The 19,437-nt window shown below is 44.0% G+C and overlaps 1 protein-coding gene across 10 annotated transcripts in view; it reads right to left on the bottom strand.

The window, feature by feature from the left end:
- Positions 1–19,437, bottom strand: part of NFIX (nuclear factor I X) — a 278,075-nt gene that overhangs the window by 83,900 nt on the left and 174,738 nt on the right. For 7 of the 10 annotated variants that reach the window (XM_069767170.1, XM_069767174.1, XM_069767178.1 and 4 more), the window contains one exon: positions 2,977–3,508. In XM_069767170.1, the coding sequence (XP_069623271.1) occupies positions 2,977–3,508 (532 nt within the window). Of the gene's footprint in view, positions 1–2,976; positions 3,509–3,757; positions 4,431–19,437 lie in introns of those variants that run through there. The other 3 variants (XM_069767173.1, XM_069767177.1, XM_069767180.1) reach the window with 1 other exon arrangement.

Here is a 19,437-nt window from a genome sequence, read left to right as displayed (position 1 = left end):
AGGTGAGGCGATAAAAACTAAACCTCCGAGCACCAACAAATACTCGGAGATCCCCCGAGCAACGAGTATATTCGCTCATCAGTACTGCACATATGTACGGTATGGGAGCAGGTTATTGTTTCTGCCTTTGGGCTGTCATTATTCCATGTTCCTGTATTGCCTGTCCACAACAAGGCCGCCTCCACCTCCGTTATCTGCAGCTGTCTGTGGCTGAGTGTTATCCCGTGAATTATCTCAGCTTTTTGTGAATTTTCTGAAATCAAATATAATTTCCCATAATGTACATCTTAATTACGAGACAAAATAAGCTCCGTATTTTCTGACTCCACAGAATACCAGATGTAGAATAGAAAAAAAAAAGACTATAAAAAAAAAGAAGAATTTAGTATGATGATCTGAAGAATATTGTGAATATTGCAGTCGGATCTTATACAAAGGGTAATAACGATATAATTGATGTTGATGAGGCCATAAATGTCATACGTAGTCCTGAACCCGATGGCAGACACTGTAAATCCGCACACCCACTGAGAGTTGTGAATGGTGGGACACGTGGTGGGCCGAAGGTTAGGTCCTCCTCCGCAGGAGCTCTGACCTTACTAACAGTCTTCACCGCAGGAATTACACATCCGCTTTCTAAAAGTGAAACACTCATTATGTGATGACTTTCCGACAGTCATTATATCAATATTTATATGTTGCCCAATTAGGCAAATGTGGAGAAGGTGTAATTAAGTAACTCAACCCATCACTTTCTGGACACTTTATAGATAAAGACAAGTGGAACCTACTGTCCAAGTGTGAAATTCACGATGGGCCAGACGTCCAACTGAGCTGGAGCCCTTAACTTATGAGATGAGTATGTCATGCATAATGGGGGGTGGGGGGCCGGAGAAATGCTACATTTTCTATAAGAATATTTTTGTAATAGGGTTAGGGTTGAACAAGAGTCCGAGTTTGTGCACACATGAAGCATTTGCTGCATTTTTGGCACGTGTTTTTCATCGTAGGATTTCCTAGTGCTTGAGATTCCGGAAGTCTCATACATACATTTCTTATTACTGTCTACAGTAAATACTAATATTTACACAAATATATACTATATATATACTGTATATATAGCGAATTTACAGACACAATCTGAGGGTACACTCACACTCATTGTCATTTGTACAGAATCATTTGTTCTAGATTAGAATGAGAATTTGTAAAATCTCATAGAATCCTAGAATGTTAGAGTTGGAGGCATCTCCAGGGTCATCGCGTCCAACCCCTTGACTCACTAAATCATCCCAGACAGATGTCTGTCCAGCCTCTGTTTGAAGACTTCCATTGAAGGAGAACTCACCACCTCTGGTGGCCGCCTGTTCAGCTCACTGTCAGAAAGTTTAGTCTAATATCTATAGTCTCCTCACCTTGACATGTCACTCTCCACAAGGAGAAACGTTTTTTTCTAATATGTAATATCTGTACGTTCTCGCCTTTCACTTCCATTCCATTGCTTCTCGTGTTTCCATGTGCAAATGCATCTACTTTTGTAAACTCTCATCTACCTAATCTCACCTACAGTACAGCGGCAAATCTGGACAGAAAATCAGCAGCACATCCGCCATGTATTGTTTTTTTTTTTGCATCATTACGTGGCTCAATATTTGCCATTTTTCTTCATCACCATCCTCCCACCCTCCGTTTCCTTTCTGCTGTACAAGTCATAGAAAGTGCTAAAAATTGAGATTATTACATCCCCTTAAAAACTAGTTTGTGAAGCAATTTCTAAAGATTAGACCTTTTACAGGACACAGAATTTCAGTTTACTAATTCCCAGCTGAGCACTTTCCATAACTAGCGTCAATGACTATGTTTCACGATGCCGTCAATTTCATTAACTGTTTGGGTTTTTTTAAAGCAAGCTCTTTGGGCATTTTACATTTTTGTCCTCGACCCACATACTCTACCCATATACTAAGAAATATTTTTTATTACTTCAGTACACGCTCTTCAGCGAGCTCGATTTCACAGTAAACGGTAGGAAGTCACAAAAGATATGTCGATTTTTACATAAAAAAAATGAAGTTCGCCCGATGTAACCCAAGAAAACAAGTCTGGATGAAATGTTTCACCAGTTCTATAAAGATAACGTGTGATACATTCACTCTCAACAAGTCATTAAAAGTTTATGCAAAAGTTAGTCACAGGATAAGAAGCAAATTCAGTAAATATAATTCACAGATAGGATATAGGAAATCGGCGAAATTACTCTTAGAGTCTACACCTGTAAGTAAATATGACGTGACGGTAAGAAATAAAAGTCTTATACTTGTTCTCCTCTGATCTGTGCTTGTTCATAACTTTTTGCTTTGTTCATTTTTGTAGGTATTTTACGCTACGATTTCTGCGCGTAGAGAGATGTACTCTTATGTTTACATATTAGAACTAAATTATATGATTTTATAAAGTGGTAATTAAAAAGTATTTAAAATGGGAAGAATATAATCTATACATAAATACAATTTAATCAGGTATGTCAAAAGCCTTAAAATGTGTGATAACGATCTCCAATTCATTGACATAACTAAATATACTCATCCGATATTCCATCTTTTCGCAAACATCCGGTAGACTCATTTTTTAATAAATCAATGTAATCCAGTAGAATACATTGGAATCTTCACAGTACACTGAGACTCTGAGGCCTGGATATAGTGATCCTCAAATCTAGGGCTAGGGCCCTGTGATTTTGAGGCCTAAGTATAATTGAGACCATGAAACCATTGGATTTTAGCATGAAAATGCACTAAAATAACCTTGTAGTCATCCACTTTACATCAATGATGTCTCTCCTATTTTCCCGGCAGGTGTTCTTTATTTGGAGAACTGCCAACCTGACGTTATCAGGTCTAAAGACATTGTCCTGTTATGTATGTTAGGTTGCACAAGATGATTGTGTAACAAAGGCGCAAAAATGACAAGACTTACCAGGTGTGTGGACGAAGAAGGCCAGGTAGAGGTCCAGTTCTTTGATGGAAACTCCAATGTGATGTGGCTGAACGCACAGCCCTGGATTGGAGCACTGGGGTGACTTATAGAGACGTTCCCCATCTGTGCTCTCCAGCGGAATCCCCTTAAACAGGATGACCATCACCAGGTCCAATCTCCACACCTTATCTGCCTGGCGAAGGCAGTCAATCCTCCGAATTTTGCCCTTCTGATCTGGGTTCGAGAGGACACAACATGGAGGCTTCTTCCCGGTGATGGTCAGGACAAAGTCCTCTCGGAACTCTGGCCGGATGTCTTTCCTCAGCTTGGCCAAGAGCCGTGACGCCCACTTCTGCTTGATCTCAGGCTTCTCTCCCAATAATTCGTCCTTCACCGCCCTCTCCTCGTCCTTTGACATCCGTTTCTCATGCTTCTTAAAGTATTTGCGCTTCCTTGCTTGGAGATTGAACCATGTGTACGAGAATGCGCGCACATGGGGAAGAAGAGCTTCGATGAAGGGGTGAAATTCATCCTGAAAGATGAAATATCTAGATTTTAAAAAGTGAGCAGATCAAGATACATTTTGAAAAAATCAAACAGGATTATGAGTTAATTAAAAAAAATTGAAATATTATAAACAAAGAATTATTGATTATTTAGATTTTTTATGAATATGAGGAAACATTTGCATTTTTCTTCCTCCGCAAAGTTAAAAAAAACATGAATGTGACAATATAATCTGCTTTATCAACATTATGGGAATAAGTGGGGAAATGGTTACCATCTCTTGGTGTCATATCGAACTCCTGCCGAAATTTAAAACCATCCAAATTCGGAACTCATCGGTAGAAGAAAGAGAGAGAAACAGAGAGCATGGGATGGAGAAGTAATTTCAGGAACACAAGTAACGAAACAGAGGAAAAGTGAACTGGATCATAAAATTGAGGACAAAATGGCAAAAATTTTGACTATGAAAAATATTGTTTTGAAAGCCCCAAACTATTCTTTTTTTGTAAAAATTTGGAAGTTGTACAAAACAACTCAAAATAATTTTTAAAAAATTATCTAATAATATTTCTCAAGTTCTTGTCGTCAAAGGCCTTAAAAAAAAAAAAAAGGAAAAAAAAATGATAAATGAACACAAAAATTCCAGGTGAACGAAGAACAATGAAGACTAAAAAGTCATAAAAAAAATAAAAAATAAAAGAATGGTTTGTCGTAGAATCAAAGCTAAAGTAAAATATCTTGAGATCGTATAAAAATAGATGATCGCAAAATGAGAGGAAGGAAAAAAAGGTCGGATGGAAAAAAAATACGTGATTTTTTTTCTAAAGCCCTTGCTGATTAAAAGAGAAAGCTGTTTTTTTCCCCCTTTCTGTTTAAACTCTCTCTTTCTCTCGCTCTCTCTCTCTCTCGTTCCCCCTCTCCTGCTTTCACTCTCTCCGTGCTGAATTGGTGGCCAGCATCGATGCCAGGGAAAAGGGAGAGGAAAAAAAAAAAAAAAGAGAAAGAGAGAGAGAGACTGATTCGCACGGACCCACCTTTTTGGCAAAGTGAACTGAAGAAGCTAGCCAATAGCAGAGAAAAAGGGAGGGGAGCGAGAGAGGGAAAGAAAGAAAGAGAGGGAAGGGAGGAGGGAGGTGTAGAGCGAAAGAGAGAGAGAGAGAGAGAGCGTGAAAAAAAATATTGAAGGGAGAAAAAGGTTTTGCCAAAACAGACAACTTGAAAAAAAAAAAAAACTGAAAAATGAAGCAAACACAAAAGTTTGACGTTTCACTTTCTTTAGGTTGACGAGACGGAGAGTTACCGCTACGCCCCATTCCGGCTTTATATCTTTTCAGTATTTATTTTTGTTTTATTTGTATTTTTCATCTATTTTGCCATATAGGACTTGGCACGAGAAGTAAAACAGTCGTTCATGGCTGGGGATAGTGTGTTTTGGGTGGACGGGGGGGGGGGGGGGGTGAGAGATGCAGCAGATGCTGACTTGCTGTCTGTGTATAGATTCATTCTCTCTGGGTTTTGGACGGGTTTTTTAGGTTTTTTTTTAGCTTTTTTTTACTTAAAATACCTAAGCAAAGAAATCACTAAATACCTCACTCCTTTCCTTCCGAAAGTTAACCCAAAAAAAAATAAAAACACCTTTCTATTAATAGTGAAGTGATATACGAAATGTCTCTTTCCTTTTTTTTTTCTTCCTCCCTCTCCTCCTTCTCTCTGCCGCTCCGGTCTCGCTCACTCGTTCTCTCTGCGGTTTTGTTGGCACTGCCCAATGTATTTCAGCCAAGGCACACATTTTAAAGACGCTGCTTTTCAGAGTAAATCTCCCTCTCCTGTATTTCCAGATTTTTCTTCTTTTTTTTTTTTTCCCCCCCCCTCGCACACACTCTCTCTTCCTACTATCCCACACTCATTTTAACCCCTTGTGGACTGGAAACCGGAGCTGTACGTGCCGCGGTCACCTTCCTTCCTCTCTTCTTCTTCTTCTTTCATTTTCTGCACCTTAGTTTCTCTACACTTGAGACAGGCTTCTAGAACAAAGTGAGTTTTATCTATTTACATGTATTTTTTTTACTTCTTTATTTTAGATTTTGAACGGCTCGTTATTTTTTAAAGATGTAATTATACATTTTCTGCATTGTAGTAATAGGGATCATTTTCTTTCCGAACATATTTGCTGCTATTCACTTTTCATCGTAGGAGAAAGTTCTAATTTCTTTTTACGTTTTCTGCAAAGATTTAGGATTTACGTGTTTTTCATAGCTATAGGGGTTCTATACACCTTTGTATATATATATATATATATAAATATATATAGATATATATATATCACACCTTTATATATAATATATAATGTATATATATATATGTATAGGTATATATAGAGGCAAGCAAGGAGTTGAATGTATAAAGGTGTCAAATATGTATATCAGAATATATATATATATATATAAATATATAAAAGGTATGATATATTTATATATACAAAGGTGTGAGATATATATATATGTATTTTCACATTTACAAATTTTTTTATATATATATATATATATATACACACACATCTTTTTTATTTTCCTGTTCATCTTTTTTATATACAATTTTTTTCATCGGCTAATTTTTACGATCACGTTTTTTTCATTTTCAATTTTCCCACTTTCTGCGATTTTCACATTTGCCTATGATTTATTTGCTTCTTTTTTCGGCTTTCTAACTCTCCTCCTGTAAAAGTTTTTACTCTTCCATTTTTCTTTTACGTTTCTTGTAGATTTTTTTTTCTTCGTCTACGTCCCATTCTCTCGCTATGTTTTTTTTTCCGCGTTGCTTTAACCTCATTCGTATTTCTAGCTGATATTACGGTAATTAGAAGACTCTTATCTATCCGTTTTGTTTTTTTTTTCAGCAAGCTTATGTATGAAAATGTATATTTTATTGGAAAGTTTTATTGGAGAGCTGTTTATGCTTTTACTTTATGATTTACTTTCGAGCTCAATAGAAGAAAAATGAACCTTTTCATAAACATCTATCTCTTAAGAATCTTCTGACATCGCATCTGCGATTTCTCTTTATCCGCCCCCGCACTTTTATTATTAACGTGTTTTTGCCTTTCTTTTCGCTTTCGCTCTCCAGTGGACAAAAATATACCCTCCTGCTCTCTTTCACAACGTTTTAATGTCTCGTGTCAAAATGGGCTCTAAGGTGCGTCAATAAAGGAGACGTTTGATCTGAGAAAGCCGAGTTATTGCTGTTTGCTTTATTCATCACTCTTGTCTTGCACCGTAAATCTAACCACAAACCTATATTCACCTTCTGCCAAACAGAGACTTTCTAACGTCGACAAGGGATATATGCAATTTTTATATACTCAGTATAATTACATTGGAACCACGGCTAAAGTTCGTGCACAAAAATGGGCAACACTTGGCCGAGCAACTCTGCTCTCGAAGGGCGAATTTCGAAATACAGAGCTCTAAATATATACGTACATCTTTATATATCTTCTCTTTTACAGCATTAAACCTATATATAATTCTTATATCAAAATTATACAATATATATCCAATTATATGTATTTAGTTCTCCTTTTTCACAAACGATAGGGCTATATTTCCACTTCTAGAAGTATTTAAGATTTTTTTTTTAATACCCAATTCAGTTCAGTTCAGTACATCTCTTTTTCTTCTGCCATTATTTTAGATGAAACCCCCCCCCAAAAAATAATAATACATATATGTTATATGTCATAATACAGTTTTCTAAATTAATAAAGGAGGGCACTGTATGCGTTGTAAACGGTATCAGCTCTTGTGACACATAGTGGAAGCAATTGAGCTGTGTCAACAGGTGACACGCACAGGTTTAGTGGCATTATTGAAAAGAAACGCACATTGATAAACGATTTGACCTTTGGTACAATAGAATTTCTTTTTATCCTATAAGGGCGCATTTTTTTGCGTGCGACCCTCGATAGTTATTTGCAATTTCATGTGCATTTTAGACGACTCTAGAAATCCGTCTAGATAATGACGACACTGTAAGTGAGCTAGCAATTAACCCTAAATAGATCAAATGAAAGATCACCTTAAGATTAAACCAGACACCCTTAAGATATAATGGAGAGGCGTATCGGATGACATGTAATCGATAAAATTTGAATGACGTGTGGATTGTATGCAAATAATAATAATATTATATATTAACCATATAAATCTATCCGAACAGTGGGACGGAATATTTCAATATATATGTAGACACTCCATAATATATGGATATTAATAAATATAAATATATATATATATATGGTACATAGATATATAAACTGTATATATAAGTACATATATATATATATAATATATATAAAATTGTGTGTAATAATTATTTTATTTTTTAATGTAATAATGATAATAATTATGGTGAAATAAAAAAATGAATTAGAGGATGACTTTGACCCAGAAAAAAATGACTATCCACATTCATATTATAACTATGAATTATTTGTAAGTTGTAATGTATTTCCTCAGCTTTACAAAGACTCAGAGTAATAAAGATAAAACTTTCAGAAGAAAGAAAATGGATCCTTGTGTAGAGTGACATGTCAAGCCTGACATGCCGAGGTGAAGAGAGTTTAGAGATTAGATATTGGAAAACATTTTTTGAAAGTGAGGGTGATCAATGAGCGGAACAGGCGGCCAGAGAGGTGGTGAGTTCTCTTTCAATGGAAGTCTTCAAACAGAGGCTGGACAGACATCTGTCTGAGATGGGTTAGTGAGTCCTGCATTGAGCAGGGGGTTGGACACGATGACCTCGGAGATCCCTTCCAGCTCAAACATTCTAGGATTCTATGACTTTTAAACCTTGCAATGCTCCTTCGGGACGAAAGATCTGGAACTGAATATTCTGTCTAGTGCTCTCTGCTTTGCTATGCTACTGATAGGTATTATCTTATGACGAAGCGATATTATAATGTACCTTGGGTAGTAGTAAATTGGTCTGCCCTAACCCTACTGATATTGAACTGGGACATCTGTTGGATTTTCGTAACTGGAGAGATGAATGTGTCAGGATGGAGGTAATGGACAAATAACAATAAAGTACAGTACGCCTGGATCGTAAGACAGAAGATTACTTCCAATGGATGAATATAGAATGAGGAAAAAGTCACAATATAGAAAACCCGATACAGTAGATAAACGTATAAACATATGTATATATGAAGCCACAACATTAAAACCACTAAGAAATGGAGTGAATTAACACTGATTATGTAATTACAAGGGTACCTTTCTTAGGAGTAGATTATGTTAAGGAGCAAGTGAAGGCTCAGTTCTTGAAGTTGATACATTGGAAGCAGGAAAAATGACCAAGCGAATATGAGAGTCTTTGACAAGGGCCAGATCGCATTGACTTCACGATTGGGTCAAAATTTTCACCACAATAGTTGATCTTGTGGGGTGTTCCTGGCATGAAGTTTATAGTACTTAATAAAAGTTGTCCAAGGAAGAACAACCAGCGAACCAGCGTCAAGGTCAAGGTCATGGTCACCTAAGGTTCATTAATGTTCGTGAAGAGCAAACTGTGGTCCATACAAATTGCTGAAAAGTGTAATGCAGGCTATGGAGAAACAAGGTATCAGAACAGACATAGCACTGTAACATGCTGTACAGTAGGGGACTGGTTGGAACGCCCCCACGTACTGGTTGGAGTGCCCCCACAGACAGGTCAGAGTGCCCTACGAACTAGTCGGAGTGCCGACACAGACTGATCGGAGTGCCCCCATAGACTGGTCGGAGTGCCTCCATAGACTGGTCGGAGTGCCCCCATTGAGTGGTCAGAGTGCCCCATTGAGTAGTCGGAGTGCCCCTTGGACTGGTCGGAGTGCCGCCACGAACAAGTCAGAGCACCCCCACGAACCGATCGGAGTGTCCACATGGACATGCCAAAGTGCCCCATAGACTGGTCGGAGTGCCTCCACAGACTGGTTGGAGTATCCCCACTAACTGGTCAGAGTGACCCCACGGACTGGTCAGACTGAATGGTCGGGGTGCTGCCATGGACTGGTCGGAGTGCTCCCACAGACAGGTCAGAGCACCCCCACAGACTGGTTGGAGTGCCCCCATGGACTGATCAGAGTGACCCCACAGACTGGTCAGACTGACTGGTCGGAGTGCCCCATGGACTGGTCAGACGGCCCCATGGACTGGTCGGAGTGCCACCACAGACTAGTCGGAGTGCCTCCATGGACTGGTCAAAGTGCTCCCACAAACAGGTCAGAGCAGCCCCACAGACTGGTTGGAGTGCCCCCACAGACTGGTCAGAGTGCCCCATGGACTGGTCGGAGTGCCCCCATGTACTGGTTGTAGCGTCCCCAAGGACTGGTCGGAGTGCCCCCACGGACTGGTCAGACTGACTGGTCGGAGTGCCCAATGGACTGGTCGGAGTGCCCCCATGTACTGGTTGTAGCGTCCCCAAGGACTGGTCGGAGTGCCCCCACGGACTGGTCAGAGCGCCCCCACGGACTAGTTGGAGTGTCCCTACGGACTTGTTGGAGTGCTCGCTCGGATTGGTCGGATCGCCCCCACAAACATTATGGTGAGTTGTGTGCGGTGATGTTTCATGTCACTTTGATAAAGCTCTGAACCCAGAAAGCCATAACTGTCCTGTCATCATCTTACCGTACCACACAATATGTCACACAGCAAACACCTACAAGCAATATGCAAACACCGCCTCACCATGTAACGATAACACTTCAGGCAGTCACTACAATATAAAATGTACAGCCGTAGAAAAACAGCCGCACAAGCGCATATTTGTATATGCAGCCGAGAAACGCTCCTTCCCCTCCAGTATCACTTACAGACACTGATTGATGGTGCCCTAGTTTTAATGGAACAAGTACAAACACATTAGACTTTGGGTTATATCTAATTAGTTCCTCATTAAACAGGCCTTAACTGATCTTTGAATTTGCAAATATTTATGAATCTTGTGAATAATGGAAGTGAAATAGTTTTCTCACTGTTTGGACAATTGGGGCAGGTGAGGTGCCGGCGGTTTTAGGGCCGAGGTAAAGGAAGTCGAGTTAATTTTATATTGTGTGGCTGTAAAATGAGGCTGACGATCCTTACACTTGGTGTGAATAGAGGTGGAGGAACCACAGAGCCCATGAGGGAGGATGGCGGACGTCTCGTGACTTGTCTGCAGAGCTGACGTTCGAATGTGTCCGCTGACCACACAATACAGCACAGAGGAGCACGGAGTGATCAGACACTTTCTGTGACCTCTGAATTCAGCATCATGGGCTCCTTCCATCTCTGCTTTGTATTAACTTGGTTTCTGTAAAAATTAGAACATCACGAGTTTCCCCCACAGGCTCCCGCTAATAAAGAAATTCCATCAAAAGCACAAATACACTTTCTATTCCTGCCTCCAATTCAAATACAGCATATTCCTACATTCAGTAATGCTGTGATTCCAGTTACATGGCATACTATAAGTGATATAGGGTTATATAGGAGAGAAAAGTAATGATGAGAAATAGGTGATATAGGGAGGATATATAGAGTAATAGGAGGAGATATAGGGAGGATATATGGAGTAATAGGAGGAGATATAGGGAGGATATATGGAGTAATAGGAGGGGATATAGGGAGGATATGCAGCGCCCCAGAGTCCTGGTCATTGCAGTAATGTTGTTCTTCCACCAGGGGGAGTGATGTTACGTCTGAAGGCAATGAAGGAGATCTTCTGTCCAGGTATCACAACCACAAAACACACTTCACACTCCAGTCCGCCAGGGGGAGCTAAGCTTCTATCTGTTAGGGAACTCCTCACACTTAGGTAAAACTGGTGGTCAGGACAGAAAGTTGGTCAGAATTCGACGGAGTTTGTCAGAAGCTGGTTGGAGTGAGTTCCAGCCAGATCCAGACTACGGTCTGCGGTAGACAACGGTACACGGAGCTGCGCCTGCCCCACGTGTGGCAGCATCCAAAGAAAGAGACATTGAAAGGAATTGTGTTGCAGTGAGTGAGAAACGAAGTGATAGCAAAAGGAGAGGAACATCAGGGGGAGACCAGCTAGAAGCAGGCTGCCTCCTTCTGAAGCGCAGTAACCGGTAGCCAGAACACCAAGGGAGTAAGGATCTCTATGCTTTACTTCAGAGACTGGCAGGACAGTTAATTTCACGTTGGCTGCCCGACCATATACCCAGGAGGCACGGTGGTAACGTGTGGGGGCCGGGGCATCTTTAAGGTCCCTATAAAAAGCTTCAGGCCACCAGTCATACGGGTTTTGTCCTATCCGTCAGGGGGACAGAGAGGAAGAGACTTAACATCTACAATAGTTGTGAGGACCTTAACGAGTTGCTCAGCAGGGAGGGACTACAACGCCCAGGCGCTAGAGGAAGGCTATTGAGTTCCACCTGGATAAGGGGACTCTGGATTTGCCTTCAGACCGGCCGTACTCTGCCTACCCTGTGGTCCATACCCTGGACTGTGGATGCTGAAGCCTTCAGTAAAGGTAAAGAGACTGCAACCTTGTGTCCTCGTTATTCACTGCGCCTTACATCCTCCACCATCCACCAACTGCTCCTCTGGGAAGCCCTGGGGAAACGCTTCACCTGTGGGAAGATATACCATCTGGCTGCCATAACATCACCCCAGCGGACCCCTAAGCAGCGTTGGTCACCCTGACCGAATACAGGTGGCGTCACGAACACTATAATTCCTATAAACATTCTCCCTTTTATTTGGGCGCCCCTCAAAGGGCCACGGGCCAGGTCGGGCCACTGTGACATCCCCCGAACTGAAGGACCCGGTACCGAGTACCCCACTGCCCTAACGTGGGGGCGCTGCAGATAGATGGAGTAATAGGAGGAGATATAGGGAGGATATATGGAGTAATAGGAGGAGATATAGCGGGATATATGGAGTAATAGGGGGAGATATAGGGAGGATATATGGGGTAATAGGAGGATATGTAGGGGGGATATATGGAGTAATGAGGAGATAAAGCGGGATACATGGAGTAATAGGGGGAGCTATAGGGAGGATATATGGAGAAATACAGTAGGAGGAGATATATTATTATTATTATTATACATTTTTATAGCACCATTTATTCCATGGCGCTTTACATGTGAAAACAGGGTAAATATAGACAAATACATTAAACATGAGCAAATAACAAGGCACACGGGTACATAAGGAGGGAGGACCCTGCCCGCGAGGGCTCAAAGTCTGCAGGGGATGGGTCATGAAACACTAGGAGAGGGTAGGGCAGGTTGTGCCGCGGTTCAGTAACTTTAGGATCACTGCAGGCTGTAGGCTTGTCGGAGGATATATGGAGTAATAGGAGGAGATATAGGGAGGATGAATGGAGTAATAGGAGGAAATATAGGGAGGGTATATGGAGTAATAGGAGGAGATATAGGGAGGATATATGGAGTAATAGGAGGAGATATAGGGAGGATATATGGAGTAATAGGAGGAGATATAGGAGGATATATGGAGTAATGGGAGATATGGGGAGGATATATGGAGTAATAGGAGGAGATATAGGGGGATATATGGGGTAATAGGAGGAGATATAGGGAGGGTATATGGAGTAATAGGAGGAGATATAGGGGGATATATGGAGCAATAGGAGGAGATATAGGGAGGATATATGGAGTAATAGGGGGAGATATAGGGAGGATATATGGAGTAAGAGGAGGAGATATAGGGAGGATATATGGAGTAATAGGAGGAGATATAGGGAGGATATATGGAGTAATAGGAGAAGATATAGGGGGGATATATGGAGTAATAGGAGGAGATATAGGGAGGATATATGGAGTAATAGGAGGAGATATAGGGAGGATATATGAAGTAATAGGAGGAGATACAGGGAGGATATATGGGGTAATAGGAGGAGATATAAGGAGGGTATATGGAGTAATAGGAGGAGATATAGGGGGATATATGGAGTAATAGGAGGAGATATAGGGAAGATATATGGATAATAGGAGAAGATATAGGGAGGATATATAAAGTAATAGGAGGAGATATAGGGAGGATATATGGAGTAATAGGAGGAGATATAGGGGGGATATATGGTGTAATAGGAGGAGATATAGGGGGGATATATGGAGTAATAGGAGGAGATATAGGGAGGATATATGGAGTAATAGGAGGAGATATAGGGAGTGTCAGGAATCCCCTGACCGCTGCCACCAATTTGTCACGATTCACACCGTGACCGTCACCCCTACGTCACGGGTCGGGGTGACTTTAGGCCAACAGACGGCTATCACATGTGCAGGGGGGCTTATTTTAGTTATCCCTCCACTCCACAATGTGATGAAACAACACACACAAGGCTATTGACCTCTTGGTTTACAGCAGGGGCTTATTTTAGGTATCCCACTGCTCTTCAATATACCACGAACTGCAGGGATTTATGTATATCCCGCTTACAGTTCCACTTAACACTTGCAGCTCTCTGGCGCCCTCCTTACTCTCAGGTCAGATTAGGTACTGCACCCTGGTAATTAGTCGCCAGACAGGCTGCCTGCTATGTACTGGCTATTGGGCATGCTGCAGCGATGCAATAAACTACTCCCACTCAGGCAGGAACAATAGTTATCAACGCCGCAGTCGCTACAACATCACCCCAAAAGCCTGCACACGGTATCGCTGCCACCAGCTTCGATTAAACGGGTCCGAAGCTAACCCAACACAGTAGGGTAATTCCCTTCAGAAGACTTAGGGTACGTTTTTAGAGCATGGAGAAGGAACTGGCATGAAAGAATATACCCCACAAAATTTAGGCAGTGCTTTATCAAAATATTTTACAAAGATGTTACAAATGAGACAATTGCAAATATGTACAAGGTAATTATAAAAAAGGATTACATGAGAATAACACTTACATGTGTTCAAAGCATTGCAGGCAACCAGGCTAGTGGAGTTTCCATCTGTCCCAATGCATGAGATACAGCTCTTCAGATCAGACTCACATGTCCTTCCAGCAGCAGACTGACTGCTGGAATCTGGGCAGACAGTTATAGCTCAGCTTGGTGACATCACCAACAGGGCTGGCTATCCCAGACCCTCCTACCTTTTCAGTCTAACTAAACTTTAAACTATTTTCTCTAATTTCTATAACTTCGCTACAAAACATGTCATAGTCATAACAAACCCAGCATTTATCTCGGATTAACGTAGGCATTCTAATGAGATCAAATATGTCCTATCTGGGATACATATTTACAGAGAAATCCCTACTTCTTTACCAGATGGAGTTAGAAGCCTGTGTTTCGAGGGATGGGTAGATCCACCGAGGGAGATTAAGAATATATATTTTCGTGTTCTTAACGTAAACGGTTTGCGTAATATCTTACAAAAACAAAACAAAGAACTTCCATGTATTCTAGAGACTTAGAATCCAGTTCTTGCTGGTCACTTTCCACTGCCGGAATGCTGGTCGTAAATACTTTTAGGCAATAAAATGCTCTTCCCCAAGTACATTGGCAAGGCAGCTCTTAGCTGAGTGAAAGGGAAGGGGGGCTTTTCAGCCCACAGCCTGCTAGCAAGAGAAACTACTTATATGATATTTCATACCATATCGTGACACCTCCCCCTTTTGGTGTGCGCTAGGGAGGTAGAACCCCACGGTATGCCTCCATGCGCACCTCAGTGGGTTCACCCTGGCGGGACAGTCCATCTGCATTCCCATGCTCTTTGCCCGTTTTGTGTTCAATGGTGAAGTGAAACTGCTGAAGGGCAAGGCTCCAGCGTAGCAACCTGCCGTTGGTTCCACACATGGCGTTTAGCCAGCGCAGAGGGTCGTGGTCGGTCACCACAGTGAAGGGGCGACCGTACAAGTAGGGCTGCAAGCGCTGCAGGGCCCAGACTATGGCCAGGCACTCCTTCTCTATGGTGGAATAGGCCGCTTCCCTCGGCAAAAGTTTCCGGCTCAGGTATAACACGGGGTGTTCTTGATCCTCCGAGTCAACCTGGCTGAGCACAGCACCAAGGCCAAACTCGCTGGCGTCGGTCTGCACCAAGAACGGTCGACTGCTGTCAACTGCTTTCAACACAGGGGCGTTACGTAGTGCGGTTTTCAACGCCTGGAAGGCCCCCTCACAGCCATCTGTCCAGTTGACAATGTGGGGTAGCTTCTTCCTGGTGAGGTCCGTCAAAGGTTTTGCCAGGCTACTATAGTGCTGTATGAAGCGCCTATAGTACCCTGCAGTGCCCAAGAAGGACATCACCTGTTTCTTGGTCACAGGAGTGGGCCAGATCGCTGTCTGCCCAGATCCTCCTACCTTTTCAGTCTAACTAAACTTTAAACTATTTTCTCTAATTTCTATAACCTTGCTACAAAACATGTCATAGTCATAACAAACCCAGCGTTCATCTCGGATTAACGTGGGCATTCTAATGAGATCAAATATGTCCTATCTGGGATACATATTTACAGAGAAATCCCTACTTCTTTACCAGATGGAGTTAGAAGCCCGTGTTTCGAGGGATGGGTAGATCCACCGAGGGAGATTAAGAATATACATTTTCGTGTTCTTAACGTAAATGGTTTGCGTAATATCTTACAAAAACAAAACAAAGAACTTCCATGTATTCTAGAGACTTAGAATCCAGTTCTTGCTGGTCACTTTCCACTGCAGGAATGCCGGTCGTAAATACTTTTAGGCAATAAAATGCTCGTCCCCATGTACATTGGCAAGGCAGCTCTTGGCTGAGTGAAAGGGAAGGGGGGCTTTTCAGCCCACAGCCTGCTAGCAAGAGAAACTACTGATATGATATTTCATACCATATCGTGACACCTCCCCCTTTTGGTGTGCGCTAGGGAGGTAGAACCCCACGGTATGCCTCCATGCGCACTTCAGTGGGTTCACCCTGGCGGGACAGTCCATCTGCATTCCCATGCTCTTTGCCCGTATTGTGTTCAATGGTGAAGTCAAACTGCTGAAGGGCAAGGCTCCAGCGTAGCAACCTGCTGTTGGTTCCACACATGGCGTTTAGCCAGCGCAGAGGGTCGTGGTCGGTCACCACAGTGAAGGGGCGACCGTACAAGTAGGGCTGCAAGCGCTGCAGGGCCCAGACTATAGCCAGGCACTCCTTCTCGATGGTGGAGTAGGCCACTTCCCTCGGCAAAAGTTTCCGGCTCAGGTATAACACGGGTGCTCTTGGTCCTCCGAGTCAATCTGGCGGAGCACAGCACCAAGGCCAAACTCGCTGGCGTCGGTCTGCACCAAGAACGGTCGACTACTGTCGACTGCTTTCAACACAGGGGCGTTGCACAGTGCGGTTTTCAACGCCTGGAAGGCCCCCTCACAGCCATCTGTCCAGTTGACAATGTGGGGTAGCTTCTTCCTGGTGAGGTCCGTCAAAGGTTTTGCCAGGCTACTATAGTGCTATACGAAGCGCCTATAGTACCCTGCAGTGCCCAAGAAGGACATCACCTGTTTCTTGGTCACAGGAGTGGGCCAGTTCACGATTGCGCCCACTTTCTCCGGCTCTGGCTTCAGGGTGCCTCCGCCTAGCCGGTGGCCCAGGTAGTGGACCTCCCTCATGCCCATCTGGCACTTTCCCGGCTTGATAGTCAGTCCAGCTCGGTGAATTCGCCTGAGCACCTCCTCGAGATGCTGCAGGTGTTCCTTCCAGGAGGGACTGAAGATGGCAATGTCATCCAAGTACGCCACGGCGTACTTCTCCAGTCCCTGAAGCAGGAGGTTGACCATCCGCTGGAAAGTGGCAGGGGCATTCTTCATGCCGAAGGGCATGACCGTGGACTCGTACAGTCCGAAGGGCGTGATAAAGGCGGACTTCTCCTGCGCCTCGGGGCTCAGGGGAATCTGCCAGTATCCTCTACTCAGATCCATTATTGTTAGGTAATTTGCGCCAGCTAACTTATCCAGCAGCTCCTCGATGCGCGGCATTGGGTGCGTGTCAGAGGCTGTGATGGCATTGAGCCCCCTGTAGTCCACGCAGAACCGGGTGGTCCAGTCCTTCTTTGGCACGAGAACTACAGGTGATGCCCACGCGCTCTTTGACCGTCGAATCACCCCCAGCTGTAACATCTCATCGATCTCTTGGCGCATAATCTGCTGCACCTGGTCAGAGATTCGATAGGGTGTTCGCCGTAGTGGGGTGTTATTCCTGGTGTCCACCTCGTGGACTGCTAACTTAGTCCTCCCAGGTCAGTTGGAGAACACGACCCGGAAGGGTTCCAGTGTGGTTTGCAACTGCAACCGCTGGGGTTCAGTTAACGAGGCGCTTACCTCCACGTCCTCGATGGACCCATTGGCCTTGGCTTGGGCCAGCATGTCCAGGAGGGTGTCTTCCTCCCCGTCTTCGGGCACGCTGCAGACCGGTAGGACGAAAGGTTCACGTTCGTGATGAGCCTTCATCATGTTGACGTGAAAGGCCTTTCGCCCACCCCGAGCGTGGTCAAGCGTGACCACGTAAGTGACCGGGTTGAGCTGTTGTTGGACGACGTGCGGGCCCTCCCAGACTGCCTGAAGCTTATCCGTTGGTACGGGGACCAGCACCCACACCTTTTGACCCACATGGTAGGTCTGCTCCCGGGCGTTCTGGTAGTACCAGTGCTTCTGATCAGCCTGAGCCTGCGTCATGTTCTCATGCACCAACTGCGTCAAGGTCTGCATCTCGTCACGGAAGCGCATGACATACTCCACTATGGACACTTCAGAAGGGTTCGGCTCCTCTTCCCAGGATTCTCTTACCAACCCAAGGGGTCCCCGGACTCTCCTGCCGTACAGGAGCTCGAAGGGGGAGAACCCCGTCGAGGCCTGCGGAACCTCTCGGTAAGCGAACAGCAGGTGTGGGAGGTATCGCTCCCAGTCGCGCCCTTGGGTCTCAACCAGCATGCGTAGCATCTGTTTGAGGGTACCATTGAAGCGTTCACACAAGCCATTGATCTGTGGGTGATACGCACTCGATACCAGGTGCTTCACCTGCATTCTCTTACAGAGAGCCTCCATTAGGCGAGACATAAATTGGATCCCTTGATCAGTAAGCATTTCCCTGGGAAATCCTACACGTGAAAAGATGGCCAACAGGGCATCCGCCACCTTATCTGCCCTAGTTGACGACAGAGCTACTGCCTCTGGGTACCGGGTAGCGTAGTCTACCACAGTAAGGATATATCGCTTTCCAGAGCTGCTGGGGACGGCCAGCGGGCCCACAATGTCCACCGCGATTCTCTGGAAAGGCTCCTCTATCACTGGTAAAGGGATCAGGGGAGCCTTAAGAGCAGGCCCCGCCTTCCCCACTCTTTGACAAGTGATACAGGAGCGGCAGTAGTTTGACACATCTGTCCCCATCTTAGGCCAATAGAAGTGTTGAGATAGCCGGCCTTAGTTTTGCTGATCCCCAAGTGTCCAGCTAGCAGGATCTCATGGGCAATCCGTAACAGCTCACCCCGAAATTGCTGCGGGACAACCAGCTGTCTTTCCCTCAACCACTCCTTTTGTGATTCTCCGGGTACTGTCTCCCGGTATAACCTTCCTCGTTCCCAGAACACCCTCTCCTTATCCGTCTCGGAGAAGCGCGTCCCGGCGAGTTGTCTCAAACTCTCTAGGCTCGCATCTGTGTGCAGAGTGGCCTGAAACTCCTGGCTAGGGGAAGCCAGAAGCGATGTCAGGGTCCCTTCCCCACGGGAACCCTCTTGGACCTGCTCTGGGTCCACCTCTGGTTCAGTCACCATGATGACTGAGGAGGGTCCGGAAGGCAGACAGTTATCTGTGTTCCAGGCAATCTGACTACGGGTGACAGCAGCTACGTAGGCTGTCTCCCCGGGGGTTTCTATAGACCCATCAGCCAACGCTGCTAAGGGCTCCACCCCCAACACTCCAGGGGCAGTGCTACTTATGGGCCAGTTACCTTCCTTGGTGGCACTGGTCACTTTCATGGCATCACCTTCCTCACGGTTCCCATG

The sequence above is a fragment of the Ranitomeya imitator genome, chromosome 4, assembly GCF_032444005.1.
Source record: "Ranitomeya imitator isolate aRanImi1 chromosome 4, aRanImi1.pri, whole genome shotgun sequence".
Taxonomy (NCBI): Eukaryota; Metazoa; Chordata; class Amphibia; order Anura; family Dendrobatidae; genus Ranitomeya; species Ranitomeya imitator.
Note: the sequence above shows the minus strand (reverse complement) of the source record. Positions and strands in the feature narration are given on the sequence as shown.